Source organism: Larus michahellis, chromosome 2 (assembly GCF_964199755.1).
Source record: "Larus michahellis chromosome 2, bLarMic1.1, whole genome shotgun sequence".
NCBI lineage: Eukaryota > Metazoa > Chordata > Aves > Charadriiformes > Laridae > Larus > Larus michahellis.
The window spans coordinates 114761613-114772553 of record NC_133897.1 but is presented as its reverse complement, the minus strand read 5'-3'; the positions used below and the strand labels follow the sequence as shown (position 1 = coordinate 114772553).

At 39.5% G+C, this 10941-nt stretch overlaps 1 protein-coding gene across 1 annotated transcript in view; it reads right to left on the bottom strand.

Moving 5' to 3' along the window:
* Window positions 1-424: 424 nt before the first annotated feature.
* The window catches only part of LAMA1 (laminin subunit alpha 1), a 105838-nt gene continuing 95321 nt past the window's right edge, over window positions 425-10941 (bottom strand). The window contains exons 54-63 of the mRNA XM_074573550.1: window positions 10569-10720; window positions 9872-10057; window positions 9242-9404; window positions 7496-7608; window positions 6225-6414; window positions 5849-6007; window positions 4660-4813; window positions 3932-4065; window positions 2626-2848; window positions 425-975 (exon numbers count right to left, since the gene is read on the bottom strand). Of these exons, the coding sequence (XP_074429651.1) occupies window positions 815-975; window positions 2626-2848; window positions 3932-4065; window positions 4660-4813; window positions 5849-6007; window positions 6225-6414; window positions 7496-7608; window positions 9242-9404; window positions 9872-10057; window positions 10569-10720 (1635 nt within the window). The 3' untranslated portion in view covers window positions 425-814. The remainder of the gene's footprint in view (window positions 976-2625; window positions 2849-3931; window positions 4066-4659; window positions 4814-5848; window positions 6008-6224; window positions 6415-7495; window positions 7609-9241; window positions 9405-9871; window positions 10058-10568; window positions 10721-10941) is intronic.

Here is a 10941-nt window from a genome sequence, read left to right as displayed (position 1 = left end):
AAGAAACAGTGTTTTCACAAGAAAGATGCATTAGTTCTCATTGCCAAAATACCTTGGTGTTCCCAAGCCAGACCCAAATCATTTCTTCACCAACACAACACTTCATATGCGTCTCTGCTGTGGAGTTGCTGCTTATCCTGCAGCTGACTACATAAAAGAATAAACAGGAACATAATCCTGCTAGGCAATGTGGCTATAATGGGGGCCAGAAGCACGGGATATTAAGGCAGAAGGAAAAGGGATTGGAGCTACCATATAAAGTGTAAATAAGAAAATTCTGTTCATTAGACAGAATCTGAGCCTTTCAGAATTATGCCTTTAGTCTCCTGCTCCCTCTGCTGGACTCTATCCACTTGTACTTTTAATTTCTTAGCTGTCTGGCTCTTTTTCTTCTAACTGAAATGTATGGACAACTGAACGACATGAAATAATGCAGAGTTTATTGTAATTTTATTATGTGGTCCAAAATTAATACCTTTTTATAAAACGACCAACACACAATAAAATGAAATACTGTCAAGTAATCAAAAGAAAACATACTGTAAACACTGATTAATAAAAATTCCCAAAAGAAAAATACCAAATTAATGCCATTAACATTGTAGTAGAGGTATTTGTTGTTTAAAACCTTTTAGTTCAAATGCAGACATAGAGCTTCTGACTAAAAAAAATAAATGACCTGAGTTGGAAAACCACCAGAAAATCAAAGAGATGCAGGCTCTCACCAATTCTTCTTTTCATTACAAAGTAAGAATGAAAAATCACAGATCAACAAAAAAAACCCTCTTGCAGTCCACACAGACTTTGCTGCAGTTCAGTGCTCAGCCCCAGGGCAGGAATGAGGAAAGACTCCACGCAGGTCAAAAGCTCTGCTGAAGTCAAACAATTCTGCCTGTTGGCCCTTGGTCAACACGAAGTTCCTCAAACAGCCATGGAATGAGCTCTTGCTTGTGAGGCAGTTTTGCTTCACGTCAGCTGAAAAACAAACATGACATATGTAGAATCTATTTCCAGTGAACTGAAGCAATACAAAGATCCAGGTTATTATTCAACTGCTTCCCCTCCCTCACAAACAGGAGATAAAACCAACACCTGAGGAGCACCAAGTTCCATTCATGTTTGGATTGGGTGATCTGGAACATCCCACCATGGACAGTCAATGCTGCCTTCAAGAGTAAGCCAGGCAAGGGGATAACTTGCGCAGAGTTTGCAGAAATAATTTGTCCCAGGGGACAATGGGACATAAGAGAGGACAAAAGAGAGGAGAAAGCCACTCTACATAGGTGTCTTCCAAGTTAAAATTGAAACTGGCAGAATCTGAAGCAACAGCTGAGCTGTAGACAGTCATGGACTCCACTGGCAAACCAAAACATGAGGTTGGTAGAGAGTTCAACTCTTTTTTTACATACAGCCTGTGAAACAATTCATGCCACTTCTGCAGCACTCAACTAAACCGAAGAATTTCTCTCTTCTCTATGGACCCTAATCTTTATAATGGAGCACTGAAAGAACAATTAGTATCACATCACCCTATTAAAAAAAAAAATAAATGTTCATAGGATGCTGATAAGGCCACTTTGGCATTCGAGGAAGACCAAATATGAATCAAGATCTGGTTAATTAGCGTTAAGTCATTTTTCAAAAAACACAGAAATCTTGTCCCACAGAAGGCTCTGTAACATTTCAAGCTACTATCCCTAAATCTTTCCAAATATTTAAAGGCTGAGTTTGCCCTTCAGACCTCATCACTCTGTTTTCACACAAATGTAAATATCTGAACTGATAAACTGTAACAGCTGTTTCAGAGATGTATATGGGCATTTTAGGCTGTCTTTAAAAGCGTAAGATATTCAAAACCACACAAAGCCTACTCATTCTCAGTACTGATGTGTTCGTTAAAAAGTATTCCTGCAAAGAGGCCAAACTCATAATGTTCGAAATTCAATCCTCTTAATGAATACACTGTCTTGGCTCAAATTATCAACTGATGAGTTGCACAACTTAATTGAAAAGTAATTTGATTATACGTTTTTTGTGTTACTATCTTTTTATATTACCATCGTAGAATGACTGACAGACAATTACTTCAGAAGGGAATTTGCACAGAACAAGGGAAATCCACATTCCTCTGCAGCAGCCTGACTTCTGCCTGCACAGCCCCTGACACAAAACATTCGCAAAAATAAAGTAGAGAAGAGCACTATAGAAACCTTACTTAGATGAATGTGAGAGAAAGCCTTAATACGAATTTGACTGCCAGAGAATCACACCTAAACACACAGAGGCAGGGGTGTTGTGCAGCCTGAGAGAGACTGTGAGAGACAAACCGCATGGAGGAAATCCTTCTCAGAAACTAAGGAGCAGGTTTGTGTAGGAAAGTGATACGAGTTCAGTTGATCTTGCCAACACACTCAACAGCTAAACGCAGTCCTCCACAGAGATAGTATGCACAAATATTAACATGCTGTGATCTCAGCAACAACGCGGAAAATGGTAACTATGATTTATAACTCAATCATGAACTTCATGAATCAGAGAGAGAGCGCGCATGTGTTTACGAGTCATTCAGAGAGAGAGAGCGTAAGCAGGAGGGAGAGGAGGGAAGAGAAATATTATTGTACCTACCAGGATAGCCTCCAACATAAATGGGATTGTTGGTATCTGCAGAGGTTGACTGGGTGTAGGGATTATCAGTTTGAACCACATTCCCATCAATTATCAGCGAAATGCGATGTTTGCTTTTGTTTGCTTGAAGTTTGTGCCATTTTCCGTCACACAAACTATTTGTGCCTCTTGGTTCATATGTAGCTGTAATTCTGCCAGCTCCATTGTTGACATGGAATAAAACCTGTATAAACAGCCAGATGCCAATAAAGATATAAAGTAAGAATACATGAACTAATTTGCCTAGATAAAAGCACAATCATGCTGGTGCAGAGATTTCAGTTTTAATAAATGTTTGGTAATCATGCAAAGCTATTTTTTAATTTGATGGATAGAGCACATCCCTATTGAAGTATCTTTAAAATCTAAAAGACTTCGATCTATTTATGCCTGTTGGGTTAGCGTGGTACACTTCGCTTGGGATTTCAGTGTTTCTTAAAATAAAAATCAAGTCATTTTCTCACAGAAGCTGAGACTTCAGATCTGAAAAAAAGATCCACTGTATCTAACTGAAGAGAGTGGACTGAAAGCACGTGTCATTGCTAATACATGTATTTATTTAATGTATTTATTTTTCAAAGCAGTAGACATTCCCTCAACTCTGTGGTGAGGATTAATATGCAAATGTTAACTGAGAAAATATGTCCCACAGAAACAGTGATATTTAACGCTGTCTCTAACTGGGAAGTTCTGAATAAAAAATGAGCTATTTCTGAGAAAAGGAAATACTTAAGAGCAATCAAGTATACATTTTTTATGCAGTAGATAAGTGGAGAACTATGTATTGATCGTTAAAAGGTTTATGGAGCATAATGGCCAGTAGAAGTAGAAAGTGAGTTAATTGCTCATGAACATTTAAGAAGAGATTGCGAAAACAGGGTGCGTTGTACATACAATAATATGTTTACCAAGGACAAGTGTAGCTCTATGGTAGAAAAAGCATTAAGCTACAAGAAAGGTATATATTTGGTCTAACATACAAGGCATGTAGTCCAGGAGGTCACAGTAGCTACAGACTGTGTCTAAACATTAATTAGACTAATTAAAGAGGCAAAAAGTTCCAGTGACTTCTGCTAATCTCACATTTTATCACGATGATGATGAGAAACCTTGAGACTGAAAGTCTATCCCATCCTAGTTCTGTGGGGATTTGGTTCGGACGTTTTGCCTCCATCACATATGACTGGTGTCTATTTAGTGCTACCCAACATTTCTATCCTCCCAGTTTTAAGCAAGCTTTGTGAAATGGCAGCACGGGGCAGCCTACCTTGCCATTTACAATCTCCAGTCCAACGGCATCAACCTTAGCACTGCTGACCCCGAGGAGAACGCCATGCACCGCTGTCGTACGGAACTCCAGTGTGATGTTCACATCAGACCGGACTTTGTAACCTTCTCGGACTGAAAAGAAGTTACAAGCTTTTAACAGCAGACTTGTGGCCCACAGTAGAAAGTAGCATACATATATTGTCATTAAAAGGCTTGTTAATTTCTCTGATGGCATATGACCTTGCAGAACCTCGGGAAAGTAAGTTTTCCAAAGTCGGCATTTACTTTTTATACTGGAAAAGATAAATTCCCAAATAAGTTTTCTTTCATTAGTTTAGATTTAATGCGTTCTACCTTGTTTCTAAGAAACAGTAAAGACCACATATAATGTAGTCCTTCACATTATTTCACAATTCCTCTTTTGTCTCCATACCCTTAAACAGACATTAGCATAATGAACATGGATATTCTTAGCTGAAGAAAGAGGTAGTTCATTTCTTTCCCAGTGCTAGAATCATTAGCTCTTTCATTTGTGGAAGATAGCCCTTTGCAGAAATGGCCACTTTTGGATGTATGGAGTAAAGGGACTCGGCTAGAAATACATATGCAGGGCATGCACTCTTTGTGTGAGGAGTCAATCACACACAGCTCCCACAAGACCTAAAAAGAGTATGTTTTCATTAACATTAATTCAGCAAGGTACTGCTTTCGTTTAATGACACTTACCAAGAGCAGCAAAACCACTCCCATCGAAGAAAGTACCGTCCTGCACTGTCACATAGCATTTATTCACAGCAAAGATAGAGACAGGGCTCTCGTTGTCCAGCTGCTTGCTGTTAATCGTCATGCTGCCAATGCAGGCAGGTATACTGTGAGTCACCTAAGCGTATGGAAATATAAGAGTTAATGTGTAATACAAACTTCTGCAATGCTCTCTTTGCGATTCACCTGATGTTATTGTAAATAAAAAAGTATCCAAACAAAACAACAGGATTTAAAATGCTTACATAATTACATTTCTATTTATTACATATAATTCTATAAGGTTACAAATGTACATAATGTCTTAGAGTCAAAACAAATACTGTTTAGGAACACAGTATACACTATAACATATAGAAAGAATTGTACTTGCTTGAATGTGAGCAGGGATACGCCCAACAGTTGAAGACATTCCAAACATGCTTCAGCAAATTAAGGAGTAAATCAAGATTTTTGTATGACATTTTGCAAGTATAGATCACCAGAGTTCTATCCAGCAGAAGGAGTCATTAGAATTTCTCACTATTACTATTTTCAGCAATTGCGGATTCGAAGTATTCCAATATTTGTTAGCCCCATTATCCAATTAAAAAGCATGGGTGAAGAAATTATGCCCAGGAATTGAGAAATATTGTTATCATTACCGGAATCCTCCCTGAGATAATGGGCTCCAGAAGAAGGAAGGCAACGAAAACCTACCCTCTAAAAAAGCATGTGTAAAAAGTATGTTTTAATTTCAGACAGCTAAACCCAGCCTTTCAGAGATATTTAAGGCACCTAATTCCTATTTGAATGCAACAGGACTTATGTACTAAAATGTCTGAGACTGAAAGTCATATTTTTATCTTATACTCTGAAACACATGGATTTATATTCTTTATCCATTTTTAACACAGACATTGATAGAAGAAAGAAATCTATTAAGGGCTACTACTAAAACACAAGGATACAATTTCTAGCTAGTCACTAAGCCACAGAAAGCCGGAAAGATTGATCTGGTAAAGGGTCATTACTTACTTTGTTGTTTCTTTCCCTAAGTACTTCTTTTTTTGCCCATCAGAGACAGGGTACTGAATTAGATGGGTTTGATGCAGTATACTCATTTTTGTATTGCAAAATGTCAGAGATGCCCCACCACCCCAAATCTTCTTACATTTCCAAGATTCTTCGGCACGTAGTCTAAGGGCAGGCCTCCCACGTAGAGCTTCCCTTCCACATCCAAAGTGCTACCATCTGCCACAGCACTGACTGCTACCAATTCCTGTCCGTCCACAATGATTATACCTTTTCTTTTAAGGTATTCAGTCTTTATCTGGAAAAAATGAGGGCATGCTGGAATTGATGCAGAATTAGTGAGAATTTTTAAATGAAACAGTTATACTTAAACACAAGTTATCTGAATGGTTTCATGACTGGGTTAAAAACCTGTTTGCCTTTGCAACACAGAAAACATACAGGAGAGGCTGGGATAAAACATCCCAGTAACTCCAAGGAAAAGAAAATGAAGTACAAGATTGGTGACTACCTACCGTATGCCATTTTCCATCACTGATAACAGCAGGGTGAAAAGCTACTGCTTTTCCTTTGCCTAGATCAAATGAGAAATAGAGCTGTCCCCCATGAAGCTGTAGGGCCGCATAATCAACCTGGTTCTCGTGCGCCATGTAGTAAATCAGGCCACTGGAGGCAAAGGTTCTGAGATTCAGCTGGACAGAAAGTCTAGACAATAAAAATTCAGTGTTACTGAAAGATATTTCTTCTGCATTGATAAATAGCTTTTCTGGAGACAGAGAACAGCCGCAACCAATTTATTATTATGAAAGGAAATTTTTTATTATAAAGGCCAGAAAAGTAGAATTTGCATTGATTCTAAGAAAGCATGACCTATAATGTATTTCATACTAGAAATCAGTGCTGCACCTGTCAGAGACAGAGTGAGCTGGGCTTTAAGAGGGACAGGCTCAGCTGTTTGCGATTGCAGGCTTGCCTACTGCCCCAAGAAAGGGACGAATTTCAGGATATTATGATGTCATCCATTACTATTAGCCAGGCTTACTGGGATATAACAGGCAGACTGAGAACGGAGGGTGGCTTGAAAGGCAGAGGAGCCGATTGAGCTATTTGTTACAGAGACACTACGTTCAGACTACATAGAATCAATTCTCTGCAATGCTCTTATGTTCAATAGTTGCAACAGAGGGGCTAGAAGGAAAAAAGGCTCTTTTCTCAATGCCTGCGGGGGCTTCTTGAGTTGAAAGAAGCGTACGCAAGTGGCTTGCAGGCTGTGTTTTGCGGACCTTGTTGGGAGCCTCTCAAACAAACAAGAGTGGCAGAGAGGCTATCACATGTTAAGGCCCAACAGAATGATTCTTCTCAGTAGCCAGCTCCTTCAGTGACCTGGGGAGTGAAGCAGACATGGAAGGTGCAATTGCAGAAAATCCAGTGGAGAGAATGAGATGTTATCTGCATCAGTCAAAGGAGGAGGGACCAGCTGAGCTCTGTACGTGGAAAACAGAAATCAAAATATTTACAGCAGGTACAGTGGGGCTCTTAAGTCTGAGAGGAAAAAATGCAGAACTCTGACCATGAGTTAAACTCATGATCACAAACCTGGGAAAGACACATTAATTACATTGCAGTGGTCGTGACGCCTTCTTCCATGAGGAACCCACAGAAGCCTGAAGCAAGAGCCACGCTCAAAGCTGGAAATGTGATGATCGTTCATGAAAAACAACATTGCACTTCTTGTAGCTCAATATGAGATAACACAGTGTGCACTTGTGATTCGGGATATACTCACTTCTTCCTGACAGTAGACTGATTGAAGAGCAGTGTCAAGTGGCTGCCTTTGGCAAGTCCAAACTGATGGGCACCTTGAACATGATCAGGTAGCTCATCTTTTGCACAAACTACCTGTTAATGAAAGGACTTTCTTAAGAAGAATAGTACCAGGTTCTGACCAGCAAAGGCTGAATAGCAATGCACCTATGCAGATCTTTGTAAGGAGCAAAACCAGATCATAACCACAAAGTATAGAGCAACATCAATTAGCTAAACTCCCAATCATTCGGAGCTATCTTCAGGCTGAACTAGTTCTAATGATTCTCCCCCTCTACTCCACTCTCGTGAGTACCCCACATGGAGTACTGCATCCAATCCTGGAGCCCCTACTACAAGAGAGATATGGACGTACTGGAACGTGTCCAGATAAGTGCCACAAAGATGATCAGAGGGCTGGAGCATCTCTCCTATAAGGACAGACTGAGAGAGTTGGGGTTGTTCAGTCTGAAGAAAAGACGGCTCCAAGGAGACCTTGTAGTGGCCTACCAGTATCTTAAGGGGGCCTACAAGAAAGCTGGTGAGGGTCTTTTTAGGATGTCGGGTAATGGCAGGACTAGAGGGAATGGATTAAAACTAGAGATGGGACGATTCAGACTGGACGTTAGGAAGTTCTTCACCATGAGGGTGGTGAGACACTGGAACAGGCTGCCCAGAGAGGTGGTGGAAGCCCCATCCCTGGAAGTTTTTAAGGCCAGGCTGGATGGGGCTCTGAGCAACATGATCTAGTGGGAGATGTCCCTGCCCATGGCAGGGGGGTTGGAACTAGATGATCTTTAAGGTCCCTTCCAACCCTAACAATTCTATGATTAAGCTATGTCTCATGGACAGCACTGTTTTTTCCTACTGAGAAATGTTTGCAGTTTGAAAAGAATTGATTCACTATTTGTCTTAATTGATAGCCCTTTTAATAAAAAATGCTGTAAGACAGAGTACAATTTCAGGGTGAAAATCTTATGGACTTGGTAGAAATATTTTCTCATTTAGTGAGGACGCACATTTTTGTTATGATTTGAAGGATGGAGAGCTGAGTAACAGAGTATGAGCCAAAGCTATACTTTAGCTCTAAGAAAGACAGCTTATTTCTTTTTATAGGCACAGTTGTATGAAATGTATAAAATCCTGCTTTCTGTTGCCACAGAAAAATGATTCAGGGCGCTTTGGAAACACTTCATTATAAAGATGTGCAGCTGCAGAAGAAGTAACGCTGCCTTCTCTCTTGGGAACAGGGACCATGTGAGAGGAAACAGGTGCCATGCAAGCTGCATTCAGACACTGTGTGTCTCTGGAATGGTTTGTGCCTCCTCTTGGCGACAGAGCAGAGACTGCATGTGTGTGACCAGGAAAACGTGAATGCTGAATTGCACAACTAATGCAAATCTCAGCACAGAGCCACTTTGGCAGGAACTCAATGAAGATAATAGTTACTGTCAAGTCCTCCTGCTGGATCACTCCACTTTTTCTTGTCTTTTTTAGTGTTGCTGCTTGAACTACCTTTCCCTTCCAAAAGGCCAACAGGCTGCTACGAAGGTTTATATCACAGTTTTTCTATAAGAAATAACAATTTCAAATCCACATTCATTGAACTATTCCATACCATAAAAGAAGCAAATATGCACAGTCCATACAGTTCTCCACAAAGGTAAAATGCATCTTGCTGTCAAACACTTTCCTAGAAGAGGCAATAGAGCTTTGCTGTAATACATACTTTTTTTGTATCTGTAAGAGGCCTCAGGGGAACTGGTAAAGCCTGAAGTTCAGGTTGAATCTCAATGTCTTCTGGCTGTATGGCTGGTTTAGGCTTCTCTGACAAAAAGCAGCTGTCCATATCCACATGTTCATACTTCATGGAAGTGGTGAAATACAAAAGCCTGTGTTGTAAAAACCCTACATTTTAAGAGCTGAAATCCCAAATCCCTACATTTGCCAAGCACAAGGACAGTATTTTACAGGGTCTTCCACTACTAACAGGAGAAAGGGAAAGGAGTGGCATGCTGGGACCAAAAGATTGGGAAGTAGCAAATATCTGTCCACAGAACAATATTAATAGACAATATTCTTTGAAAACCATTGTCTGTGAATGCAGATCAAATTATAGCAGAGAAAGTTGCATTTTATGCAGCATCTCTATACACATTAACAACATTTTTAATGCTATTTGGATATGTAGCTGGTAATATCCATTTTCTGCCTGTTGTAATGCCCAGATCATCAGTATCATGCTTGTCTTATGTCAAAACCCAGGCAAATGGACAACGTCATAAAAGAGATTACAAACTACAATAAATAATTACTATACATGCTTTTCCAAAACAGGGCAGTTACCCCTCTGACTTACTCCTTGTTAAAAATAAGATTGCTGATACAACCATGAAATGAGCCAGCCATTTTTAGCCCTAAGATGCCCTCTCCTGCTGGAATGCCACCAGCGTAGAAGTTGGAAATATTCATGGTACTCATTTCTGCTGATGAACCAAGCCTTAGTTCTGCAGGGTTACTTTCATCCACCTGTACGGTTATGATCCTGAAAAAGATGAAGTAGGAAAAACATTCAACAAGAGCCTCAGACATTCATTTTCAAATGAAAAGCATTCCTTTCAGCCTCAAAAATGTCCTGTTCTAAAAAACAAAGATATCATCACTTTGATAATTCTTTCAATGTCTTAAAACTAGAAGAACTTCTTTAGATAATTTTTAACATGTAGACTTTTGTCATATATCCTTCTAAATTATTTTGATAGCTATCTTTACAAATTATTTTGATAGCTATATTTTTTCCTAATACTATTTAGTATACTTTACTCAAGTGGCCCAAGCTGTCTAGAGATTTTGAGAGCTTTTAACTACAACTTCATCAGTGGCTGTATGCTGTACGCAATTACCATGTAAATCAGAACACTTCCATTAACAGCAGAAAAACACAGACCTGATTATTCCACCTAATGAGCTAGCAAAGGCAGTTCCTCAGAGAACACAGTGAACTGACAACCGCATACAATAATTAAACAGGTAGTACCGTTCGCAGTCACATGTACCTCTTATTCCGGATTAGGATGACAGAGTGTTCTTGTCCATCACTGTATGTTCCATTAGCAGACTGAAGAATTACTTTTCTAGTACTTGCTCTATCTCCAGCATTAACATGCACTGCAAGATGACCATCAATCAGCATGATAGAAAAGAAGGGCTGTGGATTTAATCAGAAGATTAATTTTTAACTACAATTCAATTTCCTGTCACTCATTCAGTGTTTAAATACAACATACTTAGGAAAATTTTACCTCCAGCTTTGTTGTAAACAAACTTTTAAATGAAACTGAAAGACTAGTAAGCATGTACTGATACCTCTCAGAGTGCAAAGCCTTCTAACAGAAAACATGAAAGCTGGAAATTTCTCTGGTCATGATA